The sequence below is a fragment of the Gossypium hirsutum genome, chromosome D09 (genome assembly GCF_007990345.1).
Source record: "Gossypium hirsutum isolate 1008001.06 chromosome D09, Gossypium_hirsutum_v2.1, whole genome shotgun sequence".
Lineage (NCBI taxonomy): Eukaryota > Viridiplantae > Streptophyta > Magnoliopsida > Malvales > Malvaceae > Gossypium > Gossypium hirsutum.
Window position 1 is genome coordinate 45682582 of NC_053445.1, and position 20557 is coordinate 45703138.

Sequence of the window (20557 nt, forward strand, 5' to 3'; positions counted from 1 at the left end):
TGAGAACTGCACATTCGTTCATTTATACTATTATTTAAGCCATTGATTCAGTTAGTATCATGAGTCAATCGGGAACCAACTTTATTAAGAAAATTACAAAAATGTCCTTTCGCATTCAAACTAAGTTATATTGTTTGAATTTACTTTAGTCATTTTATTTATAAGAAAACAATAAAAATATATATATACAAGATTTAAACTCACACAAATTACATTAATAAATGCTTAAATTTTTCATTCAACAAATGCTCTATTTTGATTTTTTTATATATTTTTATTTTGTTATGCATAATTTATTATTTCCATCAATTATGTATTTATACTATTATTTTAGTCCCTTACTAAGTTGGTGTTACAAATCAATCGGGCATCAATTCTGTTAGGAAAATTACACAAAATATTTTTTTGTATTTAAAATAAGTAATATTATTTAAAGGTACTTTAATCTTTTTTTTAATTCTAATAAAATTTTACATATAATGAAATTTGAACCATTTAAACCAATAAAACATTAATATTACCACTAAACCAAAATTTTACTTTAATATAAGATTCAAATTTTAATTTTAGTATAATCTTCTATTACCTTCATCATATATTCTTATATTCTTATTGATTGAATTAATATCAGAAATAAACATGACACTAATTCAAGATTTATAACAACACCATATATTATTTTTAATATTATACGTGTTATGTCATAATCAAAATAATACTATAATTTAAAAACTTCAATATATTCTTTTTAAGTAATTTCCTCCGCGATAACTCTCGGCACTAAAATCAAGAATTTTGATAATAATATAAATACGGTAATAATTTATTTTATTTTTTATTTCATTTTAACACATGTAGACTTTTGCATATTATTTTTGTATCTACGATCATATCATAATCAAAATTATTGAATTTTTTAAAAAAAAGAACCCGAGTAATATTATATCATATATGATTTAAGGATAAAAATACAAAGAACTTTCTTGAAAACCATGGACCAAAAACTAACTAAACAATAAAATTCTAGAAATTATAAATAAAACAGAACAGAATAAATACCTATTATGTAATTGTTCTATAATTGACACTAGCCACAATAGGAAACCAAAGTGTAAGAGGCATAGAAAAAGAATATATCAGAGTGTTCAAAAGCAAGCGCAAAGATGTGCTTTTAGTTAGCAGCCAAATCTTCATACTGCCATGGGTTGAATTCAGTGGACTTAATGTCAATCTCCTCACTGCTACTCGAGCCATCTATGGCAGCTCGGTGTTCGGTATACTTGCCGTTGTATTGATAAACTTCCAAGTCACCCCAAGGTGTAGCAGCAACTTCGTTGGCGAAGTCAAACCATTTAGGCGTGAATTTATGTCCCTTTTCCTCCCTGTTTTTCTTTTCAGCTCTCTGTCTTTCCTCCAAACTGTACAACAAAAAGAGAGATTATATGAATTTGAAAGTGAAAAGTGGCATAACAGAAAAAAGGAACACTAATTCTGAAAGAATTACAACACCATAACCTGTTTCACCTCCATTAACAACGCTCATACAATCAGCAACATGTATATGTGCATAAATAAACATAAATTCCAAAATCTAAGTTTGAGGGGGAGGGGGACAAACCTGCTCTTTTCAAAGCCTGCCTTAGAGAGGTCACCCAGCTCTAGTGCATATCTGTCGGGACGTAGGCGAGAGTCAGATGCCAATAGCTTCTTCGGAGCAGTATCAAAGCTGTTAATCTTATGCGCAAAATGTGTATACTGGAATTTATCATTTTTTGGAGCATCAGCAAGTTTCCATGCCTGCATAACAGCAACAGAGTAACGACAAGCAGTTCAGTACTGGGGGCATAATCTTTTCTGTACTTCTTAAAGCGTCACAAATTATTAGCAAATGTAAGCATATTAGTCCTCGACTGCTTCAATTTTGAAATCAAAACACTCATCATGTCAATAGAGAAAATGTTATAATATGTAAACAAAACTTTCAACATCGCAGATAAAATACTACTGAAACCAGGCACCAGGACTCTCTTCTTCATTGTTAGAAGCAGCACCATTTATTTAGCATATCTGAAGCTATTGAGAGAAGTAATACGTATGATACTTGGAAAACAAATCTGGTTTCACCATTCTGACAGGAAATCTTGTCTCAAAAGTCCAAAGTTAATAACTACGGGGGAAGGCTCAGCATGAATAAATTGCTTTCTGATTAAGAATCCCAGAAGAAACATCATTCTTTGTTCCAGTAACTTTTTGACAGGAAAAAAAGAATATTCCAGAATACAAGCATCAAAAGAACTAAAAGAGTGTTTCCGAGAAGAATAAAAGATGAAAACAACTCAGAGATGCTGAAAAAGACTAACCTCCTTTAGTTCAGTGCCTGGAAGTGGTTCCCCTTCACTATCACAAGGTTGATAACTCATTGACTCATTCCATTTCCCAGTCATCAATATCTTTGGCTCCTCAGCGGAATTATACACGTATCCATCAATCTCATACCGGCCAGCTCTGTGAACAACCAAGGCCTAATGTTAAATTGTGAAGTGAAATCCTTTCAAGATTTTGATGAACCCTTTTTTTTTTTCCGGTCTTCAAAGAATATAGAGAGAAAAAGACACTGGCAATTTGTGCCTACATATGCAGATGAATAGTAATTTCTCGTAACAGAACTATACCCAAACCAACCACACGGTTGAAAATATAGCACAGCTTTGTCGCCTGTTGTCAAGTTTGTCATGATCATCTCCCCTGGTGAGTCAACCCAAGTTCGTCCAAAAATTAAGTTGTTAACTTTCGTGGGAGGAGGAACCAAATCAAAAACTGTGCCATCTCTTTTGAGAGTCACACGGGTCCTGCACACAATTATTTTAGAATTTATGTGTCAATACCAAGAGCTAACCTTAAAAATAAGTTGGTTTTATACTTTCGTAGATATTAAACAGTGAAAAGATAACCCAAATGAGTTCAATTTTATCAGATGAGAGGCATCCTATGAGACAATGATACTGAAGAAGATTATGTGGGAGAACATAAAAAATCAAGTTTATGTATGGCAGCCACACAAACTCTGACAGATCAGAGTGCATAAAAACAAATTCTTCCCTACCCATTACAGTGTTCCTTTTTGAAGGATACAAAAAAGTCAATAGATGCTAAATGTACACAAAGTCGAGCGTTCAAAAATTTTGTTGAATTTTTCAACCTATTCTCCAGCAAAAATAAACAGAATTGCAAGAAGAGGCCTTTGCATAATAAGAATAGAAATTATTCTAATTTCCAAGAACTCCAGAGATTAATGTTGCTTCTATTGGCTTATAGAATATGCTCATGAGGTACAATTGTACACGATGATGAATTTGAAAAACTAAAGCAATAAATGGTAATAAATAATGTCAAACAAGTTATGAAAGAGAGCATGTTTTACCTTCCAAGTGGATAGATATCTATTGAGTTTCCCAAAAATTTGGTTTTCACTTTAGAAGAAATGTCATAAATGAAATGCTCATTTTCAGCATGACCAGCACTCATTGGAGGATGATGACTAACCTGAAAGGGAAAAATGTTCGATAAATACCTTTAACACAGCAACCATTTAGAGAGATTATACGAAAACAAAATCACATATAAGAGCCCAAAGATCCACCTGTTCAGCTATAAAAGTAATGCCGCCATGATTAACCATTTCATAAGTCTCACCAAGTATGGGATTGAATGGTTTCCAGGTACGTTGATAGGCATAGTAGACAGATATAGCCCATGAAGCTGCAATTAGTTACTATTAGTCTACCTATATGGACTTAGAGCAAAAGGGAAAGAGAGGTTAGAAGAAACCTAACTGGTGTACACTAATCGCATGTAAGGATCTTCGCATTCATCAGCCAGATCTAGCAGGTATGAGTACTCCATCAACTGTCACAGACAATGAAATCGATAAATCCCACTGAGAGAACAGCAAATAAATTTACAGCAACAGAAGTGGGATATAAAAACACAAACCTCCGCCATTTTCTGCAGCATTGACATTGGCTCAAAAATAAGTACTGGAAGTGTCACCATTGACGTAACATCAGAACCTATATACTTTTGCATCATTTTCCAGTAACTTTCCCTGTCCTGTTAAACAAAAAGCAAAGTTGTAAATGCCCACATAAGTTAATAAAATGCCATCCTCATCATTTCAAGCCAATCGAAGCTTTTCACTAAATAAGCATCACATGCCAAGCAACATGCAAATATCTCATATATTCCAGCGAATTGGAAAATGTTAGCGCAAGCAAAATATATGCTTAACCATGTCAGGATCATCATTACTACAATATAACCCTGTTAAGCGCTAATGAAAATAAGGCAACTTAACACTTAATCCTTTAGTGATTTTGCATGAACTGCATTTTTCAAATTAAAGCATCATTTTCTCATTTTATCGAATTAATATGAAGATCCCGAAATTAAACGTTACCTCCTGTTTCCATCTTCCTCTCCTTGCTTCTTCTTCGGCATCTTCAGTCCCGCCTTCTGGATTAACAACTTCAAGCCCTTCATATCCCATTAAACTGTTCAAACAGGAAAACAACCGTGAATCCTATCGAGTTAGAAAACCTTTCTTAAAACATTCAAATAAGTTCATTTTTAGCTAAACCCTCTAATCATCTCTGAACAAAATCACAGATCTGATACAACAAATTCCTTTTAAACAACATGAAATCAATAACAACTTTAAAATTGAACAAAAAGTTATTCCCACTTGGAGATCGAAGCAACCAAATGAATTTCAAATTAAAAAAGATCCAAGAAAAATAAATCAAATAAAATTAAAATTAAAAGACGGATCGTAATACCCGTTGACTGATTTAGTCATGGCGCTACCAAAATTAGATATACTGCTAGCGATGGACGCAAAGAAACCACCGCTTTGTTTGGGATCATTCGGCGCCATCTCTCTCTACTATTTTGCAAAAATAAAAATAGAAAATCACAGCTCGAAACAGAAGAGGAAGAAGAAGGGAGGTTTAAGGGAAGGAGGGATTTTAATGTTTTATTGTAAGATTGGTTTATGAATTAATTAATGGGGAATATCTTCTCTCTATCTTTTTTCTTTTTTTCTTTAGTATATTTTTTTTATAATGATGGAAACAGCGAACTCTAGCGAAGCAAATATGCTAGTTGGCGGTTCTTTGTTTTGAAGTCAATAATGGAGATGTTGGACCACGCAAGAGCGCGTGAAATTCCAACCGAGGCGGCTTTCGAAGAAGTAACAAAAGGTTAAACTACAATTAGTCTCTCTACTTTGCAAAATTTATGGATTTAGTCTCTATATTTTAATTTAATCAATTTAATCTCTGTACTTTTTTAAATTTTAAAATTTTAGTCTTAACTCAAAAATTAGCAATTAAATATATTTTGTTAAATTTAATTAATAGTCTTGCACTATATGTATAGTTATTAGATTTAATCCATATTCTCCAATTAAATTATTCTAAGTCTCAATAATTTTTAAATTTCGAAATTTTAGTATTAATGCAAATAATAGTCGTTAATCCATTAATTGAATTTATAATGAGTAATATGTGAAAATATCAAGCTGACATGACATTGCACATATGATAATATGTTTGTCATATCAAATTTTAAACCAGACAACCATCTCTATAACAATCTCAATTCTTTGTCGAGGTTTTTCCTATTATAAAGAGGTAGTTGTTATACACCTATAACAACATGCTTTTATAAATATATAATTATTGTAAATCTACCATAAAATTTATATCGTGAATTTCCATAAAATAAATAAAGTGAGAATTATGCTCAAAAAATAAAGAAATGGGGAATCAAATAAAAGAAATATAGCAAGTGTATGCATTATTGCTTTTATGTATATTTTATTTTACATTCATTCACATGACTAATTATGAAATTTATACGTCTAATAAGTTCAATTAATCTATCTGAGTTGTCAAATTAAATTAATTAATTTATCATTAGTTATTAAATTCAAGTAATCAATTTATATGTTTACGATTTTCCAAATTCATAGTAGAATATTAAATTGGGTTTATTGAATCGATATCTTTAGTTCCACTCATTAAAAATTATTTCATTTGATAAAATATGATTAATAGGTTCTTTGTGTGAAATTTAAATATTTTATTGAAATAATATTTTAATTAAGATCACTTTTATTTAATAAATTATAATTAACAGTCTTGCTTATACGAAATAACTATAATTTTACTTAAAATTTTAAACAATAAACAAAACTAATTTGTTAAAGAATGTATTCCATAATTAAAATAAAAAAATTAATGGAAGATCAAAATAAAATATAAAAAATTAGTTCTACTATAAACTTGATTGTTAGTAAAATGTTGTTATAACGGGTGGCTATTATAGAGAGAACCGACTATAATATATCTTAATTTAATGAATTAACAATTCTCATATGGTGATAACTGAATTTTTAAAAATTGAAAAGTACAAGACTACAAATGTCCAATTAACGTATAGAGATTAAATCTATAACTTCTATAAAATACAGGGACTAAAAGCAGAATTTAACCTAATAAAAAGGAGTGCAACCTGGGTTCCTTAGCCGGCAAGCCTACACGGGTTTGTGGCTACTGCCGTGCGTTTCTACGTGGGTCTTTCCTTTGCCGCGTTAGAAATTTCCACAATATCATTCGTCTCATTATGCGTCTTTCTATTATATTTAGTTTAAAATTTTTGTTCTTCTATTTCAATTTCATATAATTTGTTGTTCTTAATGTTATCAATATATATTATTTTTAAAAAAGATTATTCTGCCATTTAAATACAAAATTATGGTAAGCAAAAAAATCACTTATTTGTTATTATAAAAAAAATAATTCTGAAAATTATATATAAATTTTAATTTAATGTACAATGTTATACATAAATTTTAATTTTATGCAATTTTATATATGAATTTTAATTTTACACATGAATTTTTTATTTGATATAATTCTTATAAATTATTAATGCAGTTATTGATATAGTATTATTTAATGTTTTTATGTTTCATATTGAAATGTTATATTTATCCAATATAAAAATAAATTAATATATTTATTTCTTTAAATATGTACGATTAAATCAAAATTGTGTATACAATTGAGCCACAATCAAAGTTTTGTATGTATAATTGTAATAAATTAAAGTTTATGTATCAAATTACACATTGAATATGTCTATGTATAAAATTTGAAATTTATTCCTATAAAAAAGGTAAACTACAAAAATAGTCTCATATCTTTGTTTAAGTTTATGTTTTGATCACTGATGTTTCAATTGTTACAATTTGATCATGTTACCGATTGTTACCGATTAATAATATAGAAAAAGAAAAGAAGAAGAAAAGGAAATATAGAAAATGAAATAAGTAAAAAGAAAAGAAATAAAGATACAAGTGGCGGGCCCACAATAAAAAACTTAAAAAAATTAAAGATGTGTATTCCATGTAAGCATATGATGGTTTCCACCAATTCTTAATGGTTATTAACGGACCGGTGATTAAATTACTATCAACCGTTCGTGACTTAATGACCAAAGCATAAACTAAAATAAAAATATAGAACTATAGTTTACCCTAAAATAATTATCTCATCTCCATTATTTAATTATTTAATATTTTCTAACATATAAATAATTTGAAAAAAAAGCATAACATTAATTATTGTAATAAGAGTAAATTATGCCAAATTAAATTATAATATCTAAATTACAAATTGAATATAATATACCAACGAAAATCATAATTTGACTCTAAATTAATGTTATTTTACTCTGATATTAAATTTTTTTTAGTAATTTGATGTATTAAATTATTAATCATATGTTGTTTTTAATTTTTAAACTAAACAATGAATATTCTATATAACTTACTTTTTAATTTAAAAAAATTAATAGATTTGAAGAATTATTTATTATTTTACTAATTTAGTTATAAACTTAAAAAAATTATAATTTCTCTCAAATATAACACTGATTAAATGAAAAGGGGCCTTGGTCTTCGACATTTAGATGTTAAAAATAAAAATTTAAGGGACAGGCACCGTGATGAAAATGACACTTGTTTTTCTGGACTTTGGACCAGCCAAGGTTATCAAGAAGAGAAAGAAAGCCTAAGGCTAGTTGAATATCTTAATTACATCATCAACTTTGAATTTTTTATATTTCAATTGGTATAGTTCTAAAGGCTTTCTTTTTTCTGAAACGAAATGAAATATTATTGACTTTGATAAAAAAAATTCCTACCTGCAAACGCCTTACCTCAAATTTTGGAATCTAAAAAATATTACTAACTTTTAAAGATTTATATTTGAATTAAATTTATATATTATCAGTTAAATTTGATAATGATATATTATTAATCCATCAACAACATTTAAAATTATAGAATTTTATTTACAGTATAGATTTAAATTCATACTATTATTAGAAATTATCAACATCCATGTATAAATCACAAATTTGTGTTTAAAAAATTATATAAACTTCTATCATTCAACTAACGGCTTTAATTTTGATATTTAAAACATGACAATAAATTCAACGGTCTAATTTTAATATATATTTGAATTTATTTAATTTATTTAAATTAAAAAGTAAGTTATCCATATAAATAAAAATATACAAAAATCTGATATTGTCTAAATGGAGATCGAAGTGGCTTCAACTAGTAAATATTCAAAAGTTAGGTATCTAAAGTCTTCATGATAAATTTAATATCTAAATCGATAAAAGTTTGTTCATTAAAAAATGCGACAAGGAGGCTGGAGGCTACTCATTTAGTGGGTTGAGAACCGTAACTGACTAAGTTGAGCGATGAGAGACTATGAGGAGCTTCAATGGAGCTTAGTTGAGAGATAGATAGGAGAAAAGATTACCCCTATTATGAGAGGTTTGGGGAATACTTAAGGAAGTACTTAATGTGTCATATGTCCTCTTTTGATTAGTAGGATTGCCATTCAAGGTGGGTGCCTTGTTAGATAGACTACATAATTCGACACGATGGGGTTGTAGAGTATGGTGAGTAACAATAGTCATATCGGAGGGGTTGTAGGGCATGGAGGTTAGTGGAGTCTTACGGAGGCATCCTTGTTGGTGGAGGTGGAGTGGGGTATGTATAATTATTGCCTCCAGTTGAAAGGAATATTGTTATAGTGACATTGTCTAAGAAGAAAGAGTATCAATGAGGTATTTGTGTCATGAGCGAGGTCTATTTGATTTAGGAAAAGCCTTCATATCTCTTATTAAAAAAAATGGTGGAAATTCTTCTTGAGTTTTATGGTTTGATTGTGTTGACCTGAATCAATTGTTAAATGCAATAAATAAAGTATGAGCAGAAGTAACAGTGGAAGTGGGTACTTTTGATCAAATTGCAATAAACAATCGAAAAAGATAGGAAATTAAAATTATTTCTGCAATTCTATTTTTCTATATCTGCGAAACCTAGCTCAATGAGATGAATCCACTATTTTTGAACTTAATACAACTAATGATCATAGTTTCAATACACCATAGCAATGTATCTTCACTTTTGTACTTCAAAGACTAGACCTCTCACAATAAATTCTCCCTTGAGAACTTAGTTTGTAAAACCAATAACAAAAGGTTTTACAATCTCAAATGCACCCTCACAATAATGTTCTCCAATGAACTGATAAGAACTCTCAAATACCCAATACATAAACATATGCAAGCCTCTCAAGTATATAGAAGTTTTTGAAACTTTTTAACATATTAAAGATCAATTACAATCTCATTTAAATCTAAAATAGCTAAACACTATAATAATAACAATAGTAAGGAAGATATTGAAAGATAAATCTTCAAGATTTGTCTCGACCCAACATTCTTGATCCAAAAGATTTGGTACACCTTAAGATATGTTACTCCAATAAATTTATCTTCATTAATAGATTTGATTAATTACACAATATTAACACTACCCAAGGATTTGTTTCAATAAATAATCAACTTTCAAATGTAACAAGTTACTTTTTCTATCACAGTACTAATCAGAGTGAGCACTTCTATTAACGCACAACAGCTACTTCAAATATTTGCCTCAACAATCTCTAATCTCCCCATTTGATTTTTTTTTTTAACAAAACCAAAGCTAATCAATAAACCAAAAAAAAAAAAATCCATTACCGGTCAAAAACAGTTGGCCAAACTTAATACCAAACGTGGTTCCCGGTCTTTTCTCTGATTTGGTAAAATGGCCGAAACGGTTGCTTAAATTTTGGTAACTTCTGTTAACAGCACACACTATGTTTGCTTAAAAACAATTGCCGTCTCCACTCAATCAACGCAATCCTCGAAAAACTGAGCACCCCTTCCCCACCCCCACCATGCTTCAATGTTACGTATATATTCTAAAAATACAAGTATTCCAGATTAAGATTGCTTAATTTTATTCTCCCAACCTACCTCAACTAATTAGTTAAATGTTAAGCATAAAAACAAATGACTCTGCATAAACTTGACAACTTCCTCAACATAATTAATTAAAAGAAAAATCAGTAATTTATTATTTTTAAATTTCTTAATATAAAAAAGTCGCATGTGGTTGGCTTTTAGTATTGGAGTAGGTGTAGGTGTGTACAGTTATACTTACCGCTATATTTTTCATTGAAATACTCAAAAGAAAAAAATAAAAATAAAATCATTTTCATGACAAATTTTTCGTGTAATTGGCAGTTGTCTGAACTCTGATCGATTCTTATAGCAGCCAAGATTGTTGGTTGTTGACTAAAACTTCCCAAAAAAAAAAACAGAGTTTTCGCTTCACTTTTTTAATCTGTCACGTTTCATTGACTAATTTGGCTGATAAAATCATTCATCTGAGTGTTTTAAAATTTTGATTTGGGCTTAATCAATCTCTGTTTTTTCTCGGTTTCAGCTGCCATGGCTACCGACCCTTCACCCCAAATCCCAATGAGGGCCAGTTCAAAGAGCTCAAACAATTCGATACACCCAGTGGATGTGGAAACCCCACCTGTTAGGACTCCAACACCAATCATTTACAGAGAAATCAAGCATTTCAAGAAATGGATACCTTGGTTGGTTCCTGCTTTTGTTGTTGCTAACACTGTTATGTTTATCATCACCATGTACGTCAACAATTGTCCCAAGAATTCCGTTTCTTGCGTTGCTGATTTCTTAGGCAGATTCTCCTTTCAGCCTTTTAAGGAGAATCCTCTTCTGGGTCCTTCTTCCGCCACGTAAGTCCTTCATTGCTTTTGCGCTCTCTCTCTCTCTCTCTCTCTCTCTCTCTCTCTCTCTCTCTCTCTCTATTCTCCCAATTTGGCTGATTTTTATTATGTTTTAATCGATTGGGTTCTTGGTTAGGCTGCTGAAGATGGGGGCTTTACATGTGAAGGAAGTGGTTGATGGAGACCAAGGATGGCGTCTCATCACTTGCAATTGGTTACATGGAGGGGTTTTTCATTTGCTGGCAAATATGTTGAGTCTTTTAGTCATTGGAATCCGGCTTGAAAGAGAATTCGGATTCAGTATGTGCTGCTTTTAATCCAGAGTTCATCCTTGCCTTGAAATTTGATGCTTAGACTCTGCAACTTGTAGAATGCTTTGAACTTACTAGCTATACTTGCTGTTTTTGTGAAAGTCTTTTTATGTTCCATACCTATTTTCTTGGTTCAGTTTATGCATATCTGTGTCATGGACTTGACCGTCTCATGAATTGTTATATAAAAGCCTCCCGTTCTTTGACTTTGACAGTTTGACTCCTTTTATTCTTGTTTCTCCACAAGTTTGGTTTGTTTCTCATCCTCATTAGCATCCAAAGCAATCCAATCAATCAAAACTGTGATTTTGCACTGATGTATCCTTTAGTCTTTTTGATAGTCATTCAAAGGATTTTAAGGCCTCATTAGACCATTTCTTTTGAAATTCTTCTCTAGTGGCATCAAAGTGAAGCATTATTATGCATGTATTCATATTCAGTGCTGCATGTAACTTATTATTAGAGTTAAGGCTATCAGTTGATAACTCTGGCTAGACTTCGTTTAATTACTATCTGCTGAGTATTGGGCATCTCTAACTTCTTACAACATGAGAATGTTTCAATTTTTTTAGCTAGGATGAAATCCTGCTTGATGTTTTGGGATTGTGTTGCAGTACGGGTTGGATTGATCTATATCATCTCTGGATTTGGAGGGAGCTTGATGTCTGCTCTTTTCCTCCAGTCAAACATCTCTGTTGGTGCCTCTGGTGCACTTTTTGGAATACTTGGAAGCATGCTCTCCGAACTCATTACTAATTGGACAATATATGCTAATAAGGTATATAAATTGCAAAGTCGTTAATTGAGTTACAGACAACTGTGGTATGTTATTGCTTGGTATCGGGCTGAAATGCCTTCAATTTTGTGTGCTGTTGCAGGTGGCATCATTTGTGACTCTCCTGGTCATCATTGCCGTTAATTTAGCAGTTGGAATCCTACCACATGTTGACAACTTTGCTCACATTGGAGGATTTCTCACCGGTTTCCTTCTTGGATTTGTATTTCTCATCCGCCCCCAGTTTGGATGGGTTAGTCAAAGATATGCTCCTCCTGGACATTCAAGTTCAGCCCGACCTAAATTCAAGAAGTATCAGTGCATTTTGTGGGCTGTTTCTTTGATCCTCGTAATTGTGGGGTAAGCAGATGAACCATTTTGTTTCTCGAATGCAGTTTCAAAATGTTGGAAAAGATAGTGAAAGAAAAAAAATGGAGGAGCTTAAGAATATGATATCTATTTCGACTGATGAGCTTATGTAGTTTACTACTTCCATGCTCACAGACTAGTTTTTGTAGTTTACTGCTTCCATGCTCACAGACTAGTTTTCTTTCCCTCATTTGGTTTTATATCTACATAGTGCTTTGTTTACTTGGCATGGTGACATTTGATTTCTATTTGCATTTAAAAGGCGATGCTAATTTTGCAGTTTGAGTCTTGGATTGATTATGCTCCTACGAGGAGTCAATGCAAACGATCATTGTTCTTGGTGTCATTACTTGTCCTGCGTACCTACTTCAAGATGGAGCTGCAATACAGAGCCTGCGTACTGCTCGGTAACAAAATCAACACCCTTTTTCATTTTACATTTCCCTCTCTTTATGTTTTAACGCATATCAACGGATTCAATCCTTCTATCAAACTGTATGCAATTATGGTACCAGGCATGAATTTTCAAAAAAAGGATTTCATCCTTAACTGGTACACAATTATTTATGGATTCTAGCCAGACCATGACACAGGATTTGTGAAAAGCGGTGGGCTATGTTTCCTACTCTACATTTTCATTAAAGCACTTGTGTTAGACGTTTTTGTTTGACACCTGCTCGGACATGAGCATGTGGGTATGATGATCCTCTCAAGTCTGGGTAACATAGGGGGTGGGTACATGGTTCTTCAATTCTCTCAGTTAATGTGCATCTTGAACTAGACTTTGGTGGTGGAAATCAGTTTCTGAATGCCATTGTTTTTAAAATATTGGTGTGTAGTGTATATATGCTTGAATTTAAACCATGGAAAATGTACTATTATTGCAGTCCACCCAACTAGGCAGCCAAGTTAATGTAACTTGCTCCACCAACGGAAGGACCACCACATACTTTTTGCCGGGTGCAAGCAGTTCTCAGATCCAGAGCTTATGTTCTCAGCAGTGCAGCTGATTGTTTATATATATATATACGCCAAACACATGGATCTTCTAGCATGTATTACTTTCATGTACAAATGTTTTATCAGTACAAACATGTTTCTGACCCATTCCTTTTTATATGCTTATAATAAGTTTTATTTCCCCATTCTAGATTGGTAGCTAAAGTATCAAAATGAAAAAAGAAGAAGTCCTAATTAATTTTAGTTTTCGTAAATAAATCAATATATTACTATTATATTGAAGTAAGTACTTTATCTTTTGGTTTGTATTCAAATAAATTCTTTAAAATGGAAGATTAAATTGTGTTAAAAGTTTACTTAAAATATAGATTTATTTGAGCATAATTGGAAAAATTAATTATTGAAGATTTAAGTTATAAAATTTGTTTTATATATTCCACAAAAATAATTATGGAATATAATTATATTGTTTGAGAAATATAGATTTTAAATTATAAAAAAAATTCTATATTTTATCTTTAATTTCTAAACATTTTACCTTATTCTGAATAAAAGTTAAATTTTAAACTTAAAATTTTTATAGGATAGTATAATATTAAAATGAAAAAAAAAACTTACTGTTTTCAACACTTTTTTATAGACAAATTATTTTTATTTTAGATTATTAAATATGTGTAAAAAATAAAAATTGATTTAAAAAAGAATTATAATTATAATTGTTAAAAAGTAAATATAAAAGTTTGATTTATGTAGAAATAAAATATCTAAATTACAGGGATTTTTTAATTAAAAATTACAGGTCAATTCAACCACTGATATAGTGGCAAAAAAAATCGCTTCAATGTTAAAATCTGAGACTACCCATTTTCCCACCTTTTCAGAAAACATATTCTGTTAATAAACCGAATGGCCAACATTGATTACGGTTCACTGGGCAAGCCCCAAATCTTCAAAGGGACCATAGAATCCATGGTATACGGGCTCCTTCTAATAACAAAGCAGGCGACCCGGCCCTTATAAGTCCGCGGGTCATTTTGGCGACAAAATATCATCCGGACCTCCATACGGCTTTATCGCCAACAGCTACTTCAAACCAAGCTCCATCTTTCTTCCCTCACTTCACCACATGAACCATAACTTTCCTCTTCACTAAGATTAGGAAATGATGGCTGTTCGCGCCGTCAACGGTGGTTCTTTGTTTCGTTCCGCCGCTTCGCCTCCTCTGTTGACGTTTGGCTGCCGTTTCCGCCAATTCAGCTCCTTACCGTTTCGCCGAAACTCTGAGTTAGGGCTTCGATTTCCTATTTTTTGTTGCGGGAATCAGTTTCTAGGATATGGCGGTGGCCTTTCGCGTTCGGTTCATAGTATCGTTGATTGCGTCATGGAAGAGCTAACAGCTTGGCGCAGTCGCAGAAGAATTCGCGCCACTGTCAAGTAAAGTTTGACCATTGCTTACCTTCTTTTTCTTCGTGAGAAATTATATTTAACTAAAATTGAATTACTAAGCAAAGGACATTTTTAGGTGTAACTGTTTCATACCAAAAAAAATAAAAGGAGAGTAAAATGCTACTGAGTCTAGCTATATCGTGATTATACTGAATATAAAATGTAATTTAAGAAATGCAATTTTTTTTTCAGCTACGTACTTGTTTTCCTTTTTTGTTACTTCCATGATCTGTTATATATTTAACATCGTTTTTGCTGCTTAATCAAAATGGATTTTGAACATTACTCATGTGTTTGATTTAGAGTAATTGATTAAGGTTGAATGTGACAACTAATTTTCTTATCAAATTCAGGCTAACGACTAGTGGTGAGCTTCTTGAAGATAAGCTTGTCAATCAAGAAATAGAAAAGGGATTGCTGCTGGAGTTTAAGAAGGATTCAGATAGGGTATTGCTCGGAGTTGCTCAGAGACCTGATGGAAAGAAGAACTGGATGGTGTACGATCAGGTTCTTGTAGAAACAACTCATGCGGCATGTTGAATAGGTTGCTAGGTGTTAGAACTCGTGTTTGTTACATTAGATGTTTAGACTTTTCAGAATGTTTGAGCTAATGTGACTTTTCTGTTTTATTGTAATACAGAATGGTGTCACATCATCTATCAAACCACAACAAATTACATATATTGTTCCAGGTGTAGAAAATTTTGATCATGCTGAGATCTCAAAATTTCTCCAAAAAGCTCAGGAAAACTTGGTTCGTTCAACTTGCTTTATCAATGACAAACAGAATACTTGTTGTAGTGTTCTTCTGTGGTTTACAATGTTGCAAAATATTTTGGTGCAGGACCCAACATTGCTTGAGATTGCTTGGGTTGAGCTTCTTGAAAAGAATGCGTCAGTGACAGCTGAAGAATTGGCCGAGGTACATATTTTCCTTTGAATTATGGACCTGTCTGCTTGTGCATTTGGTGATCTTATGTTACTGTGCAGATGATATTTGGTAGTTCAGAGCCTCTTGAGAGCTATTGTGCCCATCTTTTGCTATCAAAAGATGAAGTATACTTCACTGTGCTGGCAACAAAAGGTTCTCGTACCATTTATGGGCCTCGACCGACAGTACAAGTACATGCACTGTATATTTTGGTTTAATGGTTGATTAAGTCTGGTAGAGTGCTGTTTTGACACAAATAAAAGTGTGGTAGAAGAGCTTCTATATGCAAATTGGACTAGTCAGACGAGTTATGTCTTGTACCTTATCCTAGACCTCTTATTGATTTTCATATGTAGGTGGAAGAACTTTTACACAAGAAGCTTGCCAAGGATGCCTCTGAGAAAGAACTTCAGGACTTTGTACAATTACTTGTCTCTGCTAAAGCAAAGGCTGCACTCGCTAAACCTTCCAAATCTTCCTGGATGATGGATGAGAAAATCCTATACAAAATTGAATCCCTTGAAGCATATGCCATTGATGCCTGCAAAAGTGATGAGCAAAGGAAAACTGCTGGAATGGTAGTTTGTCTGACTTGATTGAGATCTTTCTATGATATCATAATCCATTCTGTATTACTAACAGGATGATCAAGACGAATTTGTTACCATAAGATCATAGGTTTTCTGTAAAAGAAATAAAACTTAAATCAGTTTTATGACCTTTGTTATGTTTGCATTTGTATAAATTACACGGTTAATTTCACATTCTCTTATTGATGTATTCTTATTCTTGTCAGATCCTGAAGGCAATGGGACTAACAAAAACAGCATCCTCTGCACTAAACCTTCTCATAAACATTGGTTATTTTCCTGTGCATGTCAATCTTGATCTGTTAAAGTTAAATATTCTTACAGATCATTCTGATGAGATCATAGCTGCTGCTGAAAGTCTTCTGTCTGATTCATCTGACTCAGATGAGGTAATTCTGGCTTCCATCTCTATTAAAAGGTTTCATTTTCATTAGTCACTCTGTCTCACTAAATTTGTCACATTTGGACTTTTAGTGGTCAATTTTTTTTAACTTTTACCTCTTATTCTGTAAGATAAAAATTTGAAAAATATATTGTAAAAACTTTTAATGAAGTTGTTTTTAAATATATATTTTATAAAATTTAATTAATTAGAATATTTAAAATAATTGAGATAAAAGTTTAAAAAGTTTGACCTCAAAAATATCAACTGTGACTTTTTTATTGGGTCAAAGGGAGTACTCGAAAAGTATGCAGCAGCTTATGACATTATAAGTCAAAAATCAGCTCTCTGACATTCAGAAATGTTTCTTCCACTTCATCTTAGTCTCTACAACATTAAATGTGAACCAATAAAGAATTTTATATTGGTTTTCATTTTTTTTTCATGTTTCGACCTAGTTTTCTTTTCGTTTAGATGAACAGAGAGGATCTTACTCATTTGAAGGTCTATGCTATTGATGTTGATGAGGCTGATGAGGTATTTGCCACCGCTGGCTTTCTTGACGTGAATTCTATTTCCTTTTTAGGTCAACTTTTTTTTTTCTCAAATGCTTATTGTTTGTAGCTTGATGACGCCTTAAGTGCAACAAAGTTGCAAGATGGCCGCATGAAAATATGGATACATGTTGCAGATCCAACTAGATATGTTGAACCTGGGAGCATGGTAGACAGGTATCTTTTGAAATTGTGACTGTAGGTTAAAACAATTTTATACAGTCATTTTCATAAACTTGATTATGTTTAGGGAAGCACTGAGAAGAGGAACCTCTGTTTTCTTGCCGACTGGCACTTATCCTATGTTTCCCGAGAAACTTGCTATGGAGGGAATGAGTTTGAAACAAGGAGAACTTTGCAATGCGGTCAGTGTTTCTGTTATCCTGCACTCTGATGGCAGGTAAAGTGTGAATTTATTATTTTGCTACTTTGCAGATTATAAAGAACTTGCTATCTCTATGTTTCTGTTGACATTACATTTGAGGGTGGGGGGACAGCATGTTAGCTCTTTAACTCATAAGATTGAGTCAGTAATGTGATGGAGGTGTATATCTTCACTTGGAGTCTGGAACTCCTAATAATTTCTTTTGGTGCTCCCTCAATACTTCGATTTGAGTCACTTGTATATTTAATTGTTGAGTAAACTTATTATACTATTTGTAATTATTGTTGGCATGACTGCATCATTTTGGAACTGAAAATAATAATACTTAATCTCATTTCCTTTCTTGTGTCTCTATTTGTGCATTTACTTGCGTGCATGTGCATTGATTGCTTACATTTTGTACACAATAAACTGTTTCAATTTTATTTTTTGGTTTCATTAGATTTTGGCTTATATTTTTATTAATGGAGACCATCTGACATGTCTTTGGTACTAAAGCATTGCAGAGTATTCAGTTCAAAACTCGATTATTAAACCAACTTATATGCTGACCTATGAGAGTGCAACTGAGCTGCTTCATTTGAACCTGGAAGAGGAGGCTGAACTGAAGATTCTATCTGAAGCAGCTGCTCTAAGGTTAAAATGGCGTCGCCAGCAGGTTGGGCTGTACTTCATTATCATTTTAATTTGCCGAGGGTTTATTGTTATTCTATGTATGCATGTGTAAGACAGGCTTGTTCTGAATTTACATCCCTAATAATCCTCTGACATTACTTATTTTGCAGGGTGCAATTGATACATCCACCCTAGAAGCTCGCATTAAAGTAGTTAACCCAGAAGACCTTGAACCATCAATTAATCTTTATGTTGAAAACCAAGCAGACCCTGCAATGCGGCTTGTTTCTGAGATGATGATACTTTGTGGAGAAGTTGTAGCCACATTTGGATCTCGCAATAACATCCCTTTACCCTATAGAGGACAACCACAGTCAAATATTGATGTTTCTGCATATTCACATCTTCCTGAAGGGCCAGTTCGAAGCTCTGCCATTGTTAGAATAATGCGTGCAGCTGAAATTGATTTCAGGAAGCCTATTCGTCATGGGGTTCTTGGACTTCCTGGTTATGTTCAGTTTACATCACCCATCCGTAGATATTTAGATCTCCTTGCTCACTATCAGGTCTTTTCTTTACTTTTGTTGACACAAATCAATCTTAATAATCTGTCTTCTGGCTTCTTCTATCGGAGATGTTTGTTGCTAATATTGTTCATCTGTACTGTAACTTTTACATTATGGGTGTGTTTGCTGTTACTGTTATTATTGTGACTGCTATTATCATTGTATTACAAGTCTAGATATTTTAATACAAATATTGAATGTTGTCATGCTGCAAAGATTGATACTTTATCTTGTTTGAAAATGACTGTAACGTTTTCATATTTCGGTCCAGGTGAAGGCATTTCTTAGAGGTGAATCTCCACCTTTTTCAGCTGGTCAACTAGAAGGGATGGCATCAATAGTAAATATGCAAGTTAGAGTAGTAAGAAAGCTCTCAGCCAGCAGTCTCCGGTATTGGATAATAGAGTTTCTGAGAAGGCAGCCAAGGGAGAAAAAATTTCGTGCATTGATCCTTAGATTCATCAAGGACAGGATTACAGCCTTATTACTTGTTGAGGCAAGGATATTTAGTAGTCACTTTGCTATCATTTATATAAGAAACTAAGTAATTTAACAGATTTGGATTTTGGTGTTCAAGAGTTCTGATTAACATCTGCATTAATATTGACATTTTTAATCGAACATTCAATGTTGCAGGTGGGACTTCAGGCATCTGCATGGGTGTCTATAGGATCTCAGGTAGGAGATGAAGTAGAAGTTCAAGTTGAAGAAGCGCATCCTCGCGATGATGTTCTTTACCTTAAGGAGGTTCTAAGAAACTGAAAATGATTGATTGATTTGAAGAAACTTAACGATTATCACTGTAAAGACATTTTTGTCACTATGGTAACCCTGCAGTTCATTACTTCATTCATGAATTTCATAGTAATAGAAATATATGCCCCATTGCTATCGTTGTTTTCAATTATCGAGTGTAGATGGTAATAAATTTCATTATTTCCCTCGTAATTTTCAAGAATTGACTAATTTCTCTTTAATTTGAAGCTGATTCAATATTTTCAGTTTCCTTTAGAAGCAGTCAATGCACCAAAAGCTGCGTACCTTCCAAAAGCGAATTCGTAACAGGGAAAATCATGAATGGTTACGGCCGTCCCTTCCCTAATGTATGTTGTTTGATTTCTTGGTTTCAATTTAGCAACATGTCTCATAACCCTCTTTAGCGGCTTCTTTGGTGAAAAGAGGGTGTTGCAAACAAGTTCAATAGAAGATGTTTTGAGACGGCAGAGAAGATCTGAGCAAATCCTTTTAACGTCGAGTACATGGGCAGGTGAAGGTTAATAAGGTGAAACTAGACTAGGTGTATAACTCAGCTAGCATAGATTGAGAGTCCTAGAAAATGTTCAGAATTGCCAAAAATCCTTTCATAAGCAATTGTTATACGTGCGGAGGCCATCATCACTTATAAAAGGAGTTTTTGGCATTTTAACAATTCTAACTTT

General features: G+C 32.5%; 3 protein-coding genes across 5 annotated transcripts; 2 read left to right on the forward strand and 1 right to left on the reverse strand.

The window, feature by feature from the left end:
• Nucleotides 1–1005: 1005 nt before the first annotated feature.
• Nucleotides 1006–5153, reverse strand: LOC107943709 (oxysterol-binding protein-related protein 3A). Its single transcript, XM_016877488.2, has 10 exons — nt 4836–5153; nt 4457–4550; nt 3994–4110; nt 3834–3906; nt 3641–3759; nt 3422–3543; nt 2673–2849; nt 2361–2505; nt 1619–1797; nt 1006–1418 (listed from the first exon to the last, which is right to left on the reverse strand). The coding sequence occupies exons 1-10, from the start codon at nt 4931–4933 to the stop codon at nt 1172–1174; spliced, it is 1371 nt and encodes a 456-aa protein (XP_016732977.1). The 5' UTR covers nt 4934–5153; the 3' UTR covers nt 1006–1171.
• Nucleotides 5154–10423: 5270 nt separating this feature from the next.
• Nucleotides 10424–13834, forward strand: LOC107943710 (RHOMBOID-like protein 4). 3 transcript variants are annotated; one of them, XM_016877489.2, is made up of 7 exons: nt 10424–10616; nt 10922–11243; nt 11371–11534; nt 12160–12323; nt 12424–12680; nt 12970–13096; nt 13577–13834. In XM_016877489.2, the coding sequence occupies exons 1-7, from the start codon at nt 10583–10585 to the stop codon at nt 13697–13699; spliced, it is 1191 nt and encodes a 396-aa protein (XP_016732978.1). In that variant the 5' UTR covers nt 10424–10582; the 3' UTR covers nt 13700–13834. The 3 variants fall into 3 exon arrangements, with proteins under 3 accessions (XP_016732978.1, XP_016732979.1, XP_040956877.1); XM_016877490.1 differs by lacking the exon at nt 10424–10616 and adding an exon at nt 10623–10762; XM_041100943.1 differs by lacking the exon at nt 10424–10616 and having other exon boundaries at nt 10631–11243; nt 12118–12323.
• Nucleotides 13835–14704: 870 nt separating this feature from the next.
• LOC107943711 (ribonuclease II, chloroplastic/mitochondrial) lies at nt 14705–20022 on the forward strand. The gene is made up of 14 exons (XM_016877491.2): nt 14705–15083; nt 15449–15602; nt 15736–15849; nt 15940–16017; nt 16086–16217; nt 16383–16604; nt 16823–17005; nt 17473–17535; nt 17623–17729; nt 17803–17952; nt 18436–18595; nt 18723–19118; nt 19390–19614; nt 19755–20022. The coding sequence occupies exons 1-14, from the start codon at nt 14812–14814 to the stop codon at nt 19878–19880; spliced, it is 2382 nt and encodes a 793-aa protein (XP_016732980.1). The 5' UTR covers nt 14705–14811; the 3' UTR covers nt 19881–20022.
• Nucleotides 20023–20557: the final 535 nt, after the last annotated feature.

Excerpts from the sequence above, each read along its gene's own strand:
- LOC107943709 (XM_016877488.2), bottom strand. The coding sequence starts at position 4,933 with ATGGCGCCGAATGATCCCAAACAAAGCGGTGGTTTCTTTGCGTCCATC. Across the intron at positions 4,111-4,456 it reads GAGGAAGATGGAAACAGGAG|GACAGGGAAAGTTACTGGAA; the intron begins GTAACGTTTAAT and ends TTTGTTTAACAG. Across the intron at positions 3,760-3,833 it reads CATGCGATTAGTGTACACCA|CTTCATGGGCTATATCTGTC; the intron begins GTTAGGTTTCTT and ends AACTAATTGCAG.
- LOC107943710 (XM_041100943.1), top strand. The coding sequence starts at position 10,927 with ATGGCTACCGACCCTTCACCCCAAATCCCAATGAGGGCCAGTTCAAAG. Across the intron at positions 12,324-12,423 it reads GGACAATATATGCTAATAAG|GTGGCATCATTTGTGACTCT; the intron begins GTATATAAATTG and ends GTGCTGTTGCAG. Across the intron at positions 13,097-13,576 it reads CAGAGCCTGCGTACTGCTCG|TCCACCCAACTAGGCAGCCA; the intron begins GTAACAAAATCA and ends CTATTATTGCAG.
- LOC107943711 (XM_016877491.2), top strand. The coding sequence starts at position 14,812 with ATGATGGCTGTTCGCGCCGTCAACGGTGGTTCTTTGTTTCGTTCCGCC. Across the intron at positions 17,536-17,622 it reads ATGTTGATGAGGCTGATGAG|CTTGATGACGCCTTAAGTGC; the intron begins GTATTTGCCACC and ends TATTGTTTGTAG. Across the intron at positions 18,596-18,722 it reads TAAAATGGCGTCGCCAGCAG|GGTGCAATTGATACATCCAC; the intron begins GTTGGGCTGTAC and ends CTTATTTTGCAG.